Source organism: Bos taurus, chromosome 4 (assembly GCF_002263795.3).
Source record: "Bos taurus isolate L1 Dominette 01449 registration number 42190680 breed Hereford chromosome 4, ARS-UCD2.0, whole genome shotgun sequence".
In the NCBI taxonomy this organism is placed as follows: domain Eukaryota; kingdom Metazoa; phylum Chordata; class Mammalia; order Artiodactyla; family Bovidae; genus Bos; species Bos taurus.
In genome coordinates this window covers 92,930,533-92,948,725 of record NC_037331.1, presented here as the reverse complement: position 1 = coordinate 92,948,725, position 18,193 = coordinate 92,930,533, and the positions used below count along the sequence as shown (strand labels likewise).

Here is an 18,193-nt window from a genome sequence, read left to right as displayed (position 1 = left end):
ACATTAGGGTATGTATAAGATGAATTTTGGGTTTTTGAGATTAAAAGTCGTGTCTTTTTATATACTGGTACATTTCTTTCTTAAACTTTAAAAGTAATAATGGCTAGTAGTACATTCCTCTGTCTTGGTTGATGGGAGTGCTTAGAATAAGACTAGTTTTTAGAACAAGAAGCAGCAGTATCTCAAGCACAAATGTTAAACTGGTCTTTGGAGGTGGGTGTGACTTTGTCTCTTTCTCCCTGATGGTTTTCCTTCCATGAACACATATTAGGGTGGAAACTCTGTATTTCCATACTGGGTCTATGCTGGTAAACTATTTAGAAGATGCTAGCATGATATTAATTGATATCACTGGATTTAAGAAAGAAAAGGAAAATGGATTCTTCAAGGAGACGTTTTAGATATTACATATAATGTTTTTAGTGTATTTTTGCTGTCATTCTTGCATCAGAAGCTAAAATTCAGGAAAATTAAGATGCTAGTAATTGTTTTGCTAATCATTATCTTTGTCTCCATGTCTGTTGATGCCATACCTTAATGATAATAATTCTGATTTTCATCTCACCAGGTTGTGTGAAAGAGTAGTCAGTATTAAAAAATTTAGGTCCCACTTTTTTTTTTTTGAGTATATAAATATGACAACATATGAATGGAGGACAGTCTAAAATACACTTCAAACTTCAGTGATGACTCTTGGGAACTGAGATTGGGGTAAAGAACAAACCAATGTGCCAGATATATTGCTATTGTTTTCTCTATTGATCCAGTGTCATGACCAGTCCTCTGTTACTTAAGAATGTTTCTGGAGTCAGAGTCAAATATATTCTCATTCTTATATTCTTTCAGTGGTTTGCAGTCATGCCACATAAAACTAAATAGTTTGCTTTGTGCTAGGGCCTCCCTGGTGGTTCAGTTGTAAAGAATCTGCTTGCCGTGCAGGAGACGTCAGTTTGATCCCTGGGTCGGGAAGGTTCCCTGGAGAAGGAAATGGCAACTCAGTGCAGTATTCCTACCTGAGAAATCCCATGGACAGAGGACCCTGGCAGGCTATAGTCCATGGGGGTCACCAAAAGGGTTGGACATGACTTAGCAACTAAACAAATGCTTAGGCCAGGACCTTATTATATAGCTTTTTTTCTTATAGTTCTTTTAAAAAATATTTTAAAAATAATAATTGATATATACAAAAGAGTAAATTTGAACATTTATTTAACTTTTGAAACATTGTAGTACAATGAATATTTTTGAGTTCACCACCACTCAAAGAATAACCTAATGAGTAATTTGTGTCTTTGTGCTTTTCCAACCCTGCTTTTATAGCTTTTTACCCCCTTGGAGATTCTAAATGTCCTTGTGTTTTATTATTCACAAATGACCAGTATGCCTTACTAAATTTATCCAATCTCTGGACTATTTAATAGAACCCCTAGAGGCCTCCCTCCTTGAACTTTCTAATATGCTCTAGTTTGTATCAGTTGTGTCCATTTGTCATCCTGGGACTTTTCTTTACTCTGCTATGGATTGGATTAACCTTTTTTTTTTTGAGCCCATCTCAGATACTTTCCTCAGAAGGATATGTGGGAAATAAATACTGAGTTTTTGCATGCATTCTTGAGAAATGTTTTTATTTCATTCTTAATTAATGATTTAGCTTAGATATAGAATTCCAAATTCAATATTCTTTTTCTTCAAAATTTCCAAGGCCTTGTTTTCCTATATACTGGCAGGTATCATTACTAATGAGATGAGTAACTTGATTTTTGCTCCTTTCTAAGTTACCTTCTCTTTTCCCCAGAAGCTTTCAGAACCTCTCTTTAACCTTAGTATTCTGAAATATCAGAGTAATGTGTTAGGTTTGAGTCGTTGATACTTACTTGTTGAACCTTTTCACTTTAAATAGTACTTGAATATCAGAAAAAAGATGGAGAAGATTTCCATGGAAAATAGGGCAGGGAACACAAGACATTCCAGGAGGGACTAGTGAATGGGAGAAAACGTGAATTTTAGAAGTCATGTGACCATCCATGATTGAAGTACCAAAAGACAGATTTGCTTGGCAAATAGTCAGAAATAGGAAGATTGATGGATGTTGTCTTGTTGAAGGCCATGAATATTAGGCTGTTATGTGTATATAAAGTACATGTTCAGAAACAGGCTTTAATTGCTATCCTATTGGATTACAGCTTAATTATCTTACTTCCCTATTCCTGCTACCTCCCAGCAACAGGATAAGACCTCATCGAACCTACACGAAGCTGCTTCAGACTGTGTGTGCTCAGCTCTCTATGCCATTGAGAATGTGGAAACCAACTTGGCATTAGCCATGCAACTTTTTCAAGGAGTCCTGACATTGGAGACAGCCTATCATATGGCTGTGGCACGTGAAGATTTAGATAAGTGAGTAGTTATTAAGGGCAGGAGACCATACAGCCTGGGATTCTTTTAAGTCACCTTCTTTTCATTCATATTTTGCCACTGAAGCCCTGTCTCTAGCTTCAGTTATTCTTTAGCGTTTACAGCTAAAATACATACCAAATCTTAACTGTACCTTCAAGTTTTAACATCCAAAAATTTTCTCCAAATTATGGAAGGAAATGAGAATGAGATTGAAGAGACTTAAAGAGTCTTCTTCATCTCCAAATCTCTCAGACATGCTGCCACTTAAGTTTGCTAGATTAAAAAAAATAAAAACCTCCATTCTTCATGACCCTGTGTAAATATATACATTGCATCCTCAAGATCCTCTGCTATTCACCTCTGAACCAGGAGTGGAAATCAAATGCAGAGGGAGATGTAGTGATCATGTAGAATAGTAAGTTTTAGCACTTACAGAGGATAAGGCTCTAAGAGTTAGGGATGACCTTTGAAGTATCAAGTGTGATTGAATGGGAATTTTCTTCAGATGTTTTAATAATTGAGAATTGAACTGACTTACTTACATTTGCTTATATGTTTAAAAGTATATGATTTAAGGAACGATGTTTGCTGAGGAGATTGTGCTACACCATAGCAAATAATCACTACATGTCTCTTAGGCCAAGGATTGTTTCTTTATTTGATTAACTGTGTCTGTGAGTATGTACACATAATATACAGATATCTGACTTGGTGTTCTTATTCCTTTTTCCTTTACAGAGTTCTGAATTACTGCCGTATTTTCACTGAACTTTGTGAAACTTTTCTTGAAAAAATTGTTTGTACGCCAGGCCAAGGCCTTGGGGACCTACGAACTCTGGAACTGCTTCTTATCTGTGCAGGGCACCCTCAATATGAGGTAGTGTTTACACTATGCTAATGCCATTATTTTTCATTTGTATGTTGCATATTGTCTACATTCTATTATCTCCTATACAGCTTTTTATTTGTGGGAAATGATAGTTTTATTTTTAATTAATGTCATGAAGAGTTTACTCTGCTGTGAATTAAAAAAAAAATTATATGTCAGCTTCTGCTTTGATTCTTTTCTGTTTTCCTACTTGGTTTTAGCTGGGCTGACTGGTACATAGCATGAAGGAATCTGTTAGAAACAAAGCTTATTACTTTTCCAATGAGGCCCCCTCTCTAGCTTTAGTTATTATTTAGAGCTTTATAGCTTAAGAAATATACCAAATATTAACTGTACCTCCAAGTTTTAAAATCCAAAAATTTTCTCCAAATTATGGATGGAAATGAGAATGGGATTCAAAGGACTTAAAGAGTCTTCTTCATCCCCAAATCTCTAAGACATGCTGCCACTTTTAAGTTTACTAGATTAAGAGAAAAAAAAAACAAAAACACAACTCTATTTATTCAAAAGGCTTTATCTCCTCTTAATAGTATAAGAAGTGAGAAGAACTCCCAAGCTTGGTTAGCTCTATTTAAATAGCTTCATTTTGGATCTTTGATGGGAAAAGGATGGTAGGGCCCCTCTAAGGGAGGGGCCTAGTAGTTCTTGTGAGTCTCAGTGTTTTTTCTGTGATCACATAGAAGATAATATGTGTTTGCTTGACATACTTTCATGACAATATCTGGATTTTGTTGAAACTCAAAACAGTTTTGGGCAGAAGTATTGCTCTACTTAATAATAATCTCTCCTTTAAATAGTGCCACATATAAGATAAGCTGTGGTTTGTACAGATATTTGCAGGTTTATCTGCTGAGAGGTGTTTTAATTTCAAAAAAATAATTTCAGAATTTAGGGAAAAAGACTACATTTTAAAGAGATTTCTGTATATGTTTCTCTAAATTTAAAATTCAGTATACTGCTGGAGAAATTTTCTCAGGCCTAGACAGAGAATGTAAAGCCAGTCATCCTAAATGTTGAGTTTTGGGTCTAACATGGAAAGATAATTTGGGAAGATAATAATCTGCTAGAGAAAAAGGTGGCTGCTAAACTGGTTCCACTCATACTAGTTTAAAGTGTTTCTTTCCTGTTAGCCCTAGTAATAATAAAACTGCTTTCTTTTCTGATCCAAATAAACCATGTTTTCTCTTTCTGTTGATAGGTAGTAGAAATTTCCTTTAATTTTTGGTACCGACTAGGGGAGCATTTGTACAAAACGAATGATGAGGTTATTCATGGCATCTTCAAAGCTTACATTCAAAGGCTGCTTCATGCCTTGGCTCGCCACTGCCAGTTGGAACCAGATCATGTAAGTTTTCTTCTCTATTTAATCATGTCTTGATTTCCTCTTCTTTTCAGTGCTAACTTGAAAAGGAACTGAAAAGATAGAGAATAAAGCTAATGGAATCTGCAGGTTTTCTGTCATTCTAGCTTACACTGAGGAAGTCAATACCAGTTTAATGAAGAGTGCTATGCCTATGTAGAAAGAAATCAGTCCTGCTGAGTCAGTAATTCTTCTGGGAATTCACCTTAAATAATTCTGCTGAAGAAAAAAATTGTTATGTACAAGGCATTATCTATAAATGTAAAATATGGTAAATCCATTTACAAGAGTATAGAAGAGGAAGTTCCTTGGTTAGGAAATTCCAGTGGTTAGGACTTGGTGCTTTCACTGCTGCGGGGCCCAAGTTCAATCCCTGGTCAGGGAGCTAAGATCCTGCAAGCTGTGCTGTGTGCCCTCCCCACAAAAGAGTATTATAGAAGAGTTACATAAATTATTATGTAGCAACTTGATGGATCATAATGCAGCAGTTAAAAGTAATTACTTGACTTCTCTGGCAGCCCAGTGGTTAAGACTTTGCACTTCCAATGCAGGGGGTGCGGGTTGGAGAGCCAGGATCTCCTGTGCCATGCAGCCAAAAAAGTAAATGAAAATAAATAAAACCAAAAGAAACTATAGAAAAAATAATACATTTTAAAAATAATAACTTGAGATAGCAATAATTGGTATCCTAAATGAAAAAATGAAAATGTAAAATTTTATGCTGTGTATTTTTAATAGTATAAAATACGTGGTTGGATTAAAACTAAACACAAAAATGAAATATTTGTGTGAGGACATGGAAAATAACATGAGTCTCCCCTGAACACATAAGTGCAAATTTTTCTTTATATTACTTATGCTGATTTTATAATTTAAAATGTAGAAATAATCTATTTGCTTAGAAGAAAATATACAAGAAATATTATAAAATGGTTAATTGGAAATGCTTCAACCACATTCTTTGCTTAGTTATTTCAAATTTTATAGTGTTTATTTCATCATTTTGGTTGGGTAGTTTAATATCTCTGTCCTTCAGCCTATAAATTGGAGTGGATTTTTTTTTTTTCCTATTACTATTAAACCTGGCCTGAAAACTGTCTGTGCTCTATATCTTAATGTTAATGTTGTCATCTGAGTTATGGTATTTTGTATTTCCACAGAACTTTAGTGATGATTTAGTTCAGTGGTTTTCACTACTTTTTTTTTTAAACTGAGGAATCCTGTCCTCAGGATTCCATAGTGCTTGGAAGCATGATAAGTAAAAAAACACAGAGTTACTCTGGTTTAAATGGCTGTGTTTGCTTGATCCCTTTCTTCTCTCTGCTAGTTCTGTGGTACCACTTCCCTTGTAGGTAATTCCATACGTTTGTAGGTGTGCCGTGCTTCATAATTCATTATCTCATCCGAGTCAACCATTATTTCCTCCTCATTCCTTGACTTTAATTTTTTTCATCTTAAAGCAAGAATGTTGAATTAGATTAGCAATTCTCAGTAATACTAAGGGCTTTTCCCAGAAACTCATGGTCCAAGATTCTTATACATACCCATAACATAATTAGTTATGTTAATCTCATAATTAATCTCATAATTAGTAAACCTTAGTGTACTCACAGGGGGATATTAGAGTAAGGAAAACTTCAGAAGCATGAAATGTGAATGATCTCTGTATTTTTTAATGAAAAAATTTAAATATACAGCAATGGTGAAATAATTTTACAATGAATATCTGTATACCTGCTGCCTAACTCCTACCATTAATATTTTATTACACCTGTGTTATGTATCTGTGCACCTATATAAAATTCTTTTTAAAGTCTAATATTCTGTTGTGTGTCTAGTTGTGGTAATGGTTGATTTTGGTAGATCTTGAATCATAAAGTTTCAGAGGCTTATTCAGTAATAAAAAGCTAGACTTTATCTACTATAGATAGACTTATATTCTAGAACACTTTCCACCTCCACCACTCCAGATTTTTCCAGCAACAGGCAGGATGTAGCTTGGACGTGCCAAAAAATGTTTCTCATAGTAAAGGTAGAGCGTAGGTTGTATTGATTTGACATACCTTAATGTTTGGGATACTTTCTGTGGTAAAATATCTTTGTGATTTATGCAATTTATCTTTTTATTCATTGGGACTGAACTGCTTAATGGGTTTTTTATTCTTTTAAAAGTTAGTGAAAACCTTAGTGGGTTTAAAACAAATGTTATCTGATTTGAAATTTCAGGAGGGGGTTCCTGAGGAGACTGATGACTTTGGGGAGTTTCGGATGCGGGTGTCAGACCTGGTGAAGGACTTGATTTTCTTGATTGGATCTATGGAGTGTTTTGCTCAGGTAAGCCCATTTGAAGATTCTCATCAGCTTTACCAGTCATTCTAATTGTGTTCACTTCTGTGTCTTCTCTAAGTGTTCCATCTTTTTCTTCAATCTTGATGGCTAAATAGGACAGTAGATATGCAGGTGCCTAGCACACTGCCTGGCATATAGTAGCTATGTTTATTTAGTATCTTACAAGCCAATTGCAGTGAATAGTTCAGTTATTGTTTTACACTATATTCTTGCTAGTGAGAGCTGTTCCACTTGTACCATTGAAATGGAAGATCATAGATAAACCTTAAAGCCCCCAAGATACTTAAAGGGAATTTGGACCCAGCCAGGAAAAACAGACAAGTTTTTCTGCTTTTAATAATTATATATCAACTCCTGGCCATCTTAGTTATTTGGCATTTCGTTTATTCACAGTTATGGTTAGATTCCTTTGCAGTGTCATCCCAGAGATGACTGTAGTAGAGTAGAAGAATCATGTCCTATGGCTTTCCTAATAATCAGTGAGTAACATTTTAGGTCATAAGGTTACAGTCATCACCATTCCATGTCACTTAACATTAGCATAATATCAGGTGGTTTTCATATTGCTGGATCATGCTCTGAATCCTGAAATACTGATTTTGATGGTTTATCAGTCATACTGAACTGACCTAATTTGGAAAATGGGTAACCCATGCATTTGGTGTATTTTGGGGAATCATCTGATTTAGAAAGTGTTAAAATAATTGTAACTGTATTTCTTTATATTAAGCAAAGTGTGTTTCTTGACCTAATCACAAAGGGTTAGGGATTCTTAGAAAGCAGATTTAAGTGAGATCCCCACTAAATCACAGGCAGATGCTCTGTGCTCAGATTTCAACTCTTTTCTCACTGGCTCCGTGACTTTGAACAAATGACTTGTTCTCCAGACCTCAGTTTACAAATGTACATTAATTGTGAGTCTTGTCCAAGGTGTGTACTGTGGAACACCAGTCTCATGAGATGTTCTTTTCTGGAAAAAAATAGTTCTGTCAATTAAAACTGGAGAATGACCTAAATAGTATATTTAAAGGTTCTGTGAAGTCATATAAGAGAATTGTTTAATTTCATTTTACCTAGCAGTGTGTTATTTGATTACGGAAACCTAGACTAACAACCAGTCACATTCCACTGATGGCTACACCCTGGGAAGTTTTAGGACATCTCTGAGTATTCTGCTTGGTCTCTTCCCACCCACCCTTGCTTGGACATGGTATTGTGATGGGTGCTTCAGAACAGCTACTTTTTAGGAATTTAATCTGCTAGTGTTGATGCAGACAGGTAGTCAAAATAATAAATGTAAAGCCAATGCATATGCGGAGGTTTTACATCATTTTTAAGTGTGTTAATGTATTTATCAGTTACCAGAACCAAGAAAAGACACTCATGTAATTTGTTTTGTTTTTTCCATAATACTATTTTGTAGGGGCAGATGATAATTTGATGTACCCTTGGGAACCTAAATGGATTTGTTTCAGATATTAAACTAGTATTGATTTAGAGTTAGTGAAGATTTGAAAAATGAAAATACTATTCTCCCCTGGCTCTGAGAGATAATTAAATTTAGAAACAAGGGGCTGAATTTAACTAACAGGTTTTTTGTTTTGTTTTGGAACTCTATTCTGTTTTTCTTTTAATGGATCCATAATCCACCTCTTCTTCTCTAGTTATATTCTACTCTGAAAGAAGGCAACCCACCCTGGGAGGTGACAGAAGCGGTTCTCTTTATCATGGCTGCTATAGCAAAGAGTGTTGATCCGTGAGTGTCTATAAGTCTTTTGCTGGGAACTCTTAATATCAGAGGAAGGAAAATTGCGCCATTTTTCCTCATGTGGGATATGTTTGGAAACTCATAGAACTTCTTTCTTCTATAATGCTGTCTAGTCTTCTGACTTCTAAGAGACTAGTTCAGAGTAGCATGCATTGCTGATATCCATGTTTTAACCACATTTTCTATAGTTAAAATTCTTTTGTTCTTGATGCTAGGAAAAGAACGCTGATTTATTTTTCCAACCCAGGCTCCCTTGTGAAAGTTGGTATAATCAAAAATTTATTAGACTTAAATTGTTGGCACTTGCTTAGAAGCATTTGAATAGGCACTAATTTGGCTCTCACCTGCTTTTGTGATCTTGGGTAAGTTATGCTTACAAATATTTAACTATATTGTTCTCCTTTTTTCCTGTCTTGGAGAATCATTTTTAAGTTTCAGAGAGGCACATCATAGTTATCGTATTTCTTAAAAGAATAACAAAATCTAAAGGGGAATTATTTTTGTTATTGCTGTTGGAAATTTTTAAATTATTAGAATTTGATTTCTCCTTGCTTAGCAAAGAAATCCTATTTATTATTTCAACATGAATCCTTAAAAACAGAATTTACTTTGTTCTGTGAGTTTATAAATTGATGCTGATATCTGTCAAATTTTCCTGTATTGTATGTAATCAGACACCTGCAGTTGAGCTCTCTGTACAGGGCTTTGGTTGGAGAGATGGTTAAGGCATGTATTCATAAAACGTACAGTGCTTCTTTCTTAGCTGGCTTTCAGGGTCTAGTCAATGAAATCTTATATACTTTCTACTCAAGGAAATATTTAAGGAGATCAGAGTTGGTTTGTTTTTCTCTATTAAGAAGTTCTGAAAATCCCATGGACAGATGAGCCTGGTAGGCTACAATCCATGGGGTCGCAAAGAGTCAGACATGACTGCGAGACTTCACTTTCACTTTCATGCATTGGAGAAGGAAATGGCAACCCACTCCAGTATTCTTGCCTGGAGAATCCCAGGGACGGGGGAGCCTGGTAGGCTGCCGTCTATGGGGTCGCACAGAGTCGGACACAACTGAAGCGACTTAGCAGCAGCAGCAGCAGGAGAAGGGCTCAGAGAAGGCAATGGCACCCCACTCCAGTACTCTTGCATGGAAAATCCCATGGACGGAGGAGCCTGGTGGGCTGCAGTCCATGGGGTCGCTAAGAGTCGGACATGACTGAGCGACTTCACTTTCCCTTTTCACTTTCATGCATTGGAGAAGGAAATGGCAACCCACTCCAGTGTTCTTGCCTGGAGAATCCCAGAAACGGGGGAGCCTGGTGGGCTGCCGTCTACGGGGTCGAACAGAGTCAGACATGACTGAAGCGACTTAGCAGCAGCAGCAGCAGTCCTGAATCACTTATCATACTGTTTGCTTTTAAACCCTTTTTGGTATCTTTTGGAACCTTCAGTAACAGTCTGAAGATATTATGCTAATGATCTAACTGATTTGTGATTGTGTATGAGAAAGGATGCATAGAGAGTCTCAACACTAGCTTAGTGCCTTCAGGAAACATAAGGCATAAACGAAAGATTTTATTTTGTTTTTTCTTTATCTACATTTCACGCCAACTGCATGATTACAGGTGTGGGTTTGTTTTTATTTTTGTTTTATAAAGGGCTTAATAGACTTAGTTTATCAGGAAGGATCGTTCTTGTGCTAATCCAGGATTTATTTAAACATCTTTCATTTCTGGATTACATTCTGGTCATTTGCGGGACATCCTCCCCTCTGCTTAAAAGAACTTGAGCCTGTATCCTTGAGGGGTGAGAAAAAGAGAAGGAAAAGGAAAAAATAAACTCATGGAGCTGTGAAAAGTATTTGGATAACTTTAATTTTCCCTCATGTTTTAAGTCAGAGCACCTTTATCTATTCCTGCAGCTTTTGTTCTTGATTCTTTAGTCAGTGAGCTGGCCCACCCATGCTTACCTGTTCTTAAGGTTTCCATTATCCAGCCATAAGAAATCTTTTGGAGAATAACAACTAATAGGAAGTGGTCTATAAGAATTATTTATTCATTTAGTTATTCAGTAATATTTATTTATTGAGTGCCCACTATGTGCCAGGCGCTGTTCTAGGTGCTGCAGATACAGGAATAAATAGTGAATTCACTAAAAGACATTGGTCCACAGTAAATGCCTACCTGTCCAGTTTGAAGAGCTTTATTTGATAGCAAGATGTGTCTTTAGACACTTCACTGGCATTTAGAAGATTAAGGAGCAGTGTGCTTCTCAACTGAAACAATGATAACTTCCATTTCTGTCTTTTACCCCTTTTTGAGGGTTAAAAATTTTTATACCAGATTTAAGCACTTTTATGCAAATGGTTACTTATTTAGAAAGAAACCCTTAGCAATGATTTGTGTCATTGCAGCCTGTTTATTGGCCATAACCTCACCTCTGAAATTGTTAACTCTGAGTACTTGCCTTCTAAACTCAGGGAGAACAATCCAACACTCGTGGAGGTCCTAGAAGGAGTTGTCCGTCTCCCGGAGACTGTGCATACAGCTGTGCGCTACACCAGCATTGAGTTGGTTGGAGAGATGAGCGAAGTGGTCGATCGAAATCCTCAGTTCCTTGGTATGTGTGAACGCTCCCCTCTGTAACTACTGCTTCTGATTTTTCTGATTTCTTCTTCCTCTCTTACTTTTGCTTTTGTTCTCCTACTTTCTCTTTTATTGATAAGTAGACTGTTTCTAGACACCGAGAATAGATACATGAGTTACTGCTCAGTTCATACATTTTATAATTTGATCACAGTCTTTGGAGAAAGAACCTTTGAAAATTAGATCTCTAGATAGGGTGACAGTTTGCTACTAGTACTCTGCTTCAGCATAAATATTTCTGTCTTTGTTAGGTTTTGGCATAGGCTTGAGCTAATCAGACTCTCCTGTAGTTCTAACCTAGAAGCTGCCAGTAGACTAGAGCAAAGGGGAGGGCATTTCAGTGTTAAATACATACACTATTTAAAAACTAAGAAATATTATTGAAACTAAGTACAAACTAAGATGAAGAGTGTTGAGTTGTATAACCTCTGGCTGTCTTGAAAAAATACAGATGTAAAATAATTTTATAATTGAAAGTAAATTTAGAAAGAATTTCTTCTAATTCCCTCATTTTCAAGATAAGAAAAGTGGAGTCCAGAGAGACTAGAGAATTTATCTAGGTTAATATAAATAAAGTCCCACTGACACTCAAGACACATATTCTGAGAATTTTAAGAATCCTTAAATGTGTGAGTATGATTAAGTTTGATGTGCTGTGCTTCTCTCTCTTTTGACTGTGCTGGGTCTTTGTTGCTGCTCAGGCTTTCTCTAGTTACGATGAGCGGTGGCTGTTCTTCAGTTGCAGGGCACGGGCTCCTCATTGCAGTGGCTTGTGTTGTGGAGCACAGGCTTCAGTAGTTGCAGCATGTGGGCTTATGCTTTGCAGCTTGTGGGATCTTCCCGGACTGAACCCTCTCCTGCACTGGCAGGCAGATTCTTTACCACTGAGCCACCAGGGAAGCCCTGTGCTTATCTTTATTACTACCTTTTGACTTGATTTTATTTTACACGTGATCTCTTTTTTTATTGCCTGAAACTCTTACTTAAAAAGAGCTGTGTTGGACTTCCTTGATGGTACAGTGGATAAGAATCCCCCTGTCAATGCAGGGGACATGGGTTCAATCCCTAGTCCAGGAAGATTCCACATGCCATGAAACAGCTAAGCCCATGTGCCACAACTACTGAGCCCGCGTGCTGCAACTACTGAAGCCCATGTGCCTAGAGCCGTACTCCGCAACAAGAGAAGCCGTAGCAATGAGAAGCCTGCCTGCCGCAACTAGAGAATACCCCCAGTCTCAGAAACTAGGGACAGCCGAAGCGCAGCAACAAAGACCTATCGTATCCAAAACTAAGAGAGAGCTGTGTGTTCCTGTTCTCTTGTATCTGTATACAGAGCATATGATAGGTAGGCTTACATTGTAGTTGAGCCACTTTCAAGTTCAACATACCATTAAAATTTTTTTCAAAATACCTTATTTTCTAATTCTTAAATGTCTTCACTTATCTGCCACATCATTTGGCTTCTTTTCTGAACAGTTTTTCCACAGAGAAACAAAGTGCATTTACCTGTTTAACACTTATCATTCAGTATCACCTTGTGTATCGTTTAAATTTGTGCCTTAGTTAGAAGACACAGTGCTGCATATTCATACTTACTGTAGAATAGTCAAAATCACAAATATTCAATTTGTGAATTGAGAATATTTCAAAATATTCAATTTGAGAATCACTGAGGCCTATAGTATTGGACAGGGAAGCCTGGCATGCTGCAGTCTATGGGGTCACAAAGAGGTGGACAAGACTGAACGACTGAACTGAACTGAATAATTTTGGAGTTACTTGGACTAGGTTTTAGATTCTAGTTCTGATTCTCATGCTAAATAGGCTGTGTGTCGTGGGAAAGCAAGGGTTCCTGCTGGGTTGCTGCCTTATTTTTCTCATTAGGCTAAAAATGGAAATAACTTTTAAATGGGTTTTCAGAGAGTATTTCTTTTATGGTATGAGATTACTCTATAGTTCACATAAAGTGCTCTTTAAACATGGATGGTTTTTCTTAGGGTTTTTTCATAGAAAAACTTTTACAAAGCAAGGTAAAGGATAAGTAGGATTTGCTGTATACAAATTTGCCTTTATAATCAGTTTTCTTAGAACACTTACGTTGGTAACAAGTAAGACATAATGAATTAACTCCTCTCAAAGTGCTAAGGATCTGTCGCTGTGGTTTTTATAATTATAAAGAAGTAAGTATAAAAGTGTCAGCTTTGGGTAACTTGTCATTGTCCTGATGTAGGTGATTTCTTTTTTATTTTTTACAAGTAATGATTAATCTGTGAGTATTGTGGTACTCTCTGAGTTTTATCTTCTTTCTTACTTTAACTGTATTCTTAATACTTGGATGGTTATATCCACCAGTGTTTCAAACTGAGTCAGTGGTTTTCAAACCGTGCTTTGTGAAGCCCTAGCAATAAGCAGCAGTTCATGTCCACAAGGTAAGAAATGCAAGATAAATAGATAGGCCTCGGAGCTCTCTGACACTGTCACTGAGATCAGCTCCATTTTTATATGTAAATACCTTGGGATTTAAACATATTTCATTTTTTAAAAATGGTTCTTTTGCTTTAAAGGAGAATATAAATCTCTGTTCTAACAACCTAGAAGTTTTCCTTAAGCTTCAAATATGTGATCTTTATGTATGACTTTTCTCCTTAGACCCTGTGTTGGGCTATTTGATGAAAGGCCTGTGTGAAAAGCCTCTGGCTTCTGCTGCAGCGAAAGCAATTCATAACATTTGCTCTGTTTGCCGAGACCACATGGCTCAGCACTTTAATGGACTCCTGGAGATTGCCCGTTCCCTTGATTCCTTCATGTTGTCTCCAGAAGCTGCTGTGGGCTTGCTAAAAGGTATTTACTTAAGATATTAAGAAAGAACAGTCTCTAAGCCACTTCTGGGGATTATCTTGTGTCAAGTTGTATCCCCCTTTTCAGTTGCAATTTACTCAATGATGAGGAAGGTCACTCGGAGGAGAGGATGTGTGATTATGTGTGCATGCATTCTTAGAATGTTTTAAGGCTGTATAACTAATTCAAAGTGCTTATAGAATTTATATCATGGTCTAAGATTTTGAGTGGAGTTAACATATTGGAACTAAATCATAGTTCCTTTTTGAGTTGAAGGAAAGAATAAAAAGGGAGACCAAATAAGCATTGCTATACCAAAGAGAGAGGTGGAAATTTAAAGGTAGTCTGCCTAGATCAGTCCTGTAACTCAAAGCCAAGGGTTCTGGTCACTTAATGGTCTTTAACCATTACTAATTAGTTTACACTGAATTGATTGAGAGGCAAACAGCCAGGGTAGTGATGAAACTCAAAATAATAGAAGAATTAGAGATATTAATACTTGGGGAAAAGACTTAGACGAATGGCTATTTTTTAATATTTGAAGAATTATTTTTAAAAGAGGGAGCAGGTTTATTTTATGAGTAATTATTATTGACAGTTTACTGGCTTTTAGAAAGAAAATGCTTTCTAACCATGCTTTCTGCAGACAGATTGGTGTGTCCTGTCAGGTAGTGAAGTTCTGACAGCTGGTGTATCAAATCAAAGATTGGGTGATAGCACCTGTGCAGAACCTTGTACATTTCTGTGAGTGGCAGACAGCCTTGTCCGGATTGGATGACTGTTCTTTCTCACTTCTGTGATCAGGTTCCCTACCAGCCAATGTAACTATGCATTTTTAAGACGGACTTTCTTTTTTAAGCATGGGTTTTTGTTGTTTCTCTTCGGAGGCGTAGATAATGAGGCATTAAATCAGGTCATGTATTTTCTTCACTACTAACTGTGGGTATTGCTGCCATCTTGTAATTTTCTAGTGAAATTTAACCTTGATGATAGCATGACAACTAACTTGTAATAAAATGTGGTGTCCCAGTTATATTGGTGGTATCTTCTAGATGGAGAAACCTTTTTAGTAACATTCTTTTCTGTAGGGATAAATTAAAAGGAAAAATTGTGTTTGTTAGATTTTTACCCCTTCTAGTTTTAAGTAAAAAATCTAATTCATCCATGGTTACAGACTGTTAAGAAAAATCATTCAATATTTTATTCAAATTTGAAGGTTTGAATTGATTACTGTTCTTTTGAATAAAATTTTAGGAGATGAAAAAATAATAGTCAAAGGATATAGCATAATGTGTAATCCTTTGGATGCTGGGGAGATACTTCAGCATTTGGTAGGGATTGTGACACAAGGGAAGCTAGATAGGAAGGATCTGGGCCTTCTGTGCCCACTTTAACCTACCTCTATTTTCTTTTTTAATCTGTTTTATTGGAGTTCCAAGTTAAGATTTTATTTGGGGAAAAGGAGAAAGGGGAGATTTTTGCAACTATTTAAAAGTGAAATAAAGACAAACTTAACTATTACTGTTCTGTTTGAAGCGCTCATTTTTACAGGTAAAGAAACTGATGGTCTGAGAGAATGTCTTACCCAGTTCATAGGGTCTGTTATGGTAGAACTAGAGTTAATCTCTAACTTCAACTCATTCTACTTCTTGGATGATAAGAATTGCCTATAGTACTTATCAACAATAAAGGCTGTCCTTGACCTCTGGGAAATTTGAGAACCATTGTACTATGCTATATAAACTAGCTTTGTCATTGGCCTTGTGGAGATTTTTAAAGTCTTTGAAGGATTGGAAGTGGAGAGACATATTTTAACATCTTTAAACCAGTAGGCTACTGAGGAGAAATAATTTAATATTAACTTCAGTTGTGAATGTCAATGTGAAAGTCTTTATGATCTTCCTAAGCCCAACCATAAAATAACAAAATACTATAATTTTTTAAAAAGTGCTGATCTTTTTAAAAGAATAGAACCAGTTAGCCTTTGTAAGCCATATAATGTAAACCAATGAATTACTTCAGTGTGGCTTTTATTTTCTTCATTTGTGTCATCCTTTGTCTTTCAGGGACAGCACTTGTCCTAGCCAGATTACCTTTGGATAAGATTACTGAATGTCTTAGTGAACTATGTTCTGTTCAAGTTTTGGCATTGAAAAAGGTGAGTCTAATTAAGAGGTGAAACAAATATAGTGTGTTTATATGATAGAAAGAAAAGAGAAGATTCTTTTATTTGCAGGTGGTCTTTTAACTACCTAGAAAAGTCAAGAGAATGAACTGAGACGTTATTAAAATTAATAAATTTATCAAAGTAGCTACATATATGAAATAAGTATTCCCAAATCAATAGATTTTCACTGTATCAGAAATGCCATTTAAAAGATACAGTGGAGAAAACACCATTCAAGTTAACTTCTGAAACCATAACCTACCATGTTTCTTTGAAGACTGTTGCGAAAATGTCAGCTCTTCTCAAATTACATTTATGGTGCAATAGCAATGAGCATACCAATGGTAGTTTTAGGAGAACTTGATGAAATGACTCTAAAGCTCATCTCTAGTGATATACTGGTAGAAGTGTCTAAGAAATTTTAGGAAAGAAGAGGAAGCAATTTGCCTTACCTCTTAAAAAGATATAATAATTTTGAAGCTTTATATTATAAAATTATTATATAAATATATATTATATAGTATAATACATATAATCTATACTATAATAAGAATGTCTATAATATCCTAATCATTATAAAAGTAAATGGGAAAAAATAATACTGTTTTCCTTTTGTTTTTTAATATAAATTTATTTAAATTGGAAGCTAATTATAATATTGTATTGGTTTTGCCATACATCAATATGAACCCGCCACAGGTGTACACGTGTTCCCCATCTTGAACCCCCCTCCCACCTCCCTCCCCATCCCATCCCTCTGGGTCATCCCAGTGCACCAGCCCAGAGCATCCTGTATCAGGCATCGAACCTGGACTGGCGATTCGTTTCACATGTGATAATATACATGTTCAAATGCCATTCTCCCAAATCATCCCGCCCTCGCCCTCTCCCAGAGTCCAAAAGACTGTTCTCTACACCTGTGTCTCTTTTGCACTGTTTTCCACTGTACAGTGATCTATAGTAAAAGTTAATATGCAGTCTTGGCCAGAATGCAGTAAGATGGAGGAAAATAGTTTGCTAATATGAATTTAAAAGTTTTTACCATTTTGAGTAACTTTCAGGAATCTGATTAAGGAAATAGAGATTGAGACAGAGGTTGATGTACAGAGGCATATGTTGCCATGTTTGCTGTAGGTTTGTATGTTTAATGACTGGGTATTAATATCTTTCTGTCTCTTCAGCTGTTGTCTCAGGAGCCCAGCAACGGCATATCCTCAGATCCCACTGTGTTCTTAGATCGCCTTGCAGTCATATTTAGGTAAGAAGGGAAATGCCAGGTTCCTGCCCTGGGTTAAAATCTCTAATGAGACTACTATATAGAAGTAAGAAAGTGTTTTTTTTCCTCAGCTTCTGAGTACCTCCTGTAAACTGCTTCTGTCAGAAGACTAATTTACTCCTATTACAAACTGCAAAGGCAAATTCTAAGAATTTATTTTTGGTAAACTTTTGTCAAAAGACTTTAAAATGTAATTAATTCTTTTGGTCTCTGAATCAGTGATGCTCGAACTTTGAAAAGTGAAAGTGTTGGTCCGACTCTTTTGTGACCCCACAGACTGTAGCCCACCAGGGTCCTCTGTCCATGAAATTCTCCAGGCAAGAATACTGGAGTGAGGAGCCATTCCCTTCTCCAGGGGATCTTACCTACCCAGGGATGAAACCCGGATCTCCCATACTGCAGGCAGATTCTTTACCATCTGAGCCACCAGGGCAGGCCCTCTCAAACTTCAGCCTGCATCAGAGTCACCTGTGGTGCTTCAGTTCCCAAGGCAGCAGATTGCTGGGTTG

The 18,193-nt window shown here is 36.4% G+C and overlaps 1 protein-coding gene across 2 annotated transcripts in view; it reads left to right on the top strand.

The window, feature by feature from the left end:
• The window catches only part of TNPO3 (transportin 3), a 79,128-nt gene that overhangs the window by 39,257 nt on the left and 21,678 nt on the right, over window positions 1-18,193 (top strand). For both annotated transcript variants that reach the window (XM_059885679.1, NM_001098090.1), the window contains 9 exons: window positions 2,222-2,397; window positions 3,136-3,274; window positions 4,485-4,631; window positions 6,873-6,980; window positions 8,660-8,751; window positions 11,238-11,377; window positions 14,053-14,244; window positions 16,308-16,399; window positions 17,590-17,666. In XM_059885679.1, the coding sequence (XP_059741662.1) occupies window positions 2,222-2,397; window positions 3,136-3,274; window positions 4,485-4,631; window positions 6,873-6,980; window positions 8,660-8,751; window positions 11,238-11,377; window positions 14,053-14,244; window positions 16,308-16,399; window positions 17,590-17,666 (1,163 nt within the window). The remainder of the gene's footprint in view (window positions 1-2,221; window positions 2,398-3,135; window positions 3,275-4,484; window positions 4,632-6,872; window positions 6,981-8,659; window positions 8,752-11,237; window positions 11,378-14,052; window positions 14,245-16,307; window positions 16,400-17,589; window positions 17,667-18,193) is intronic.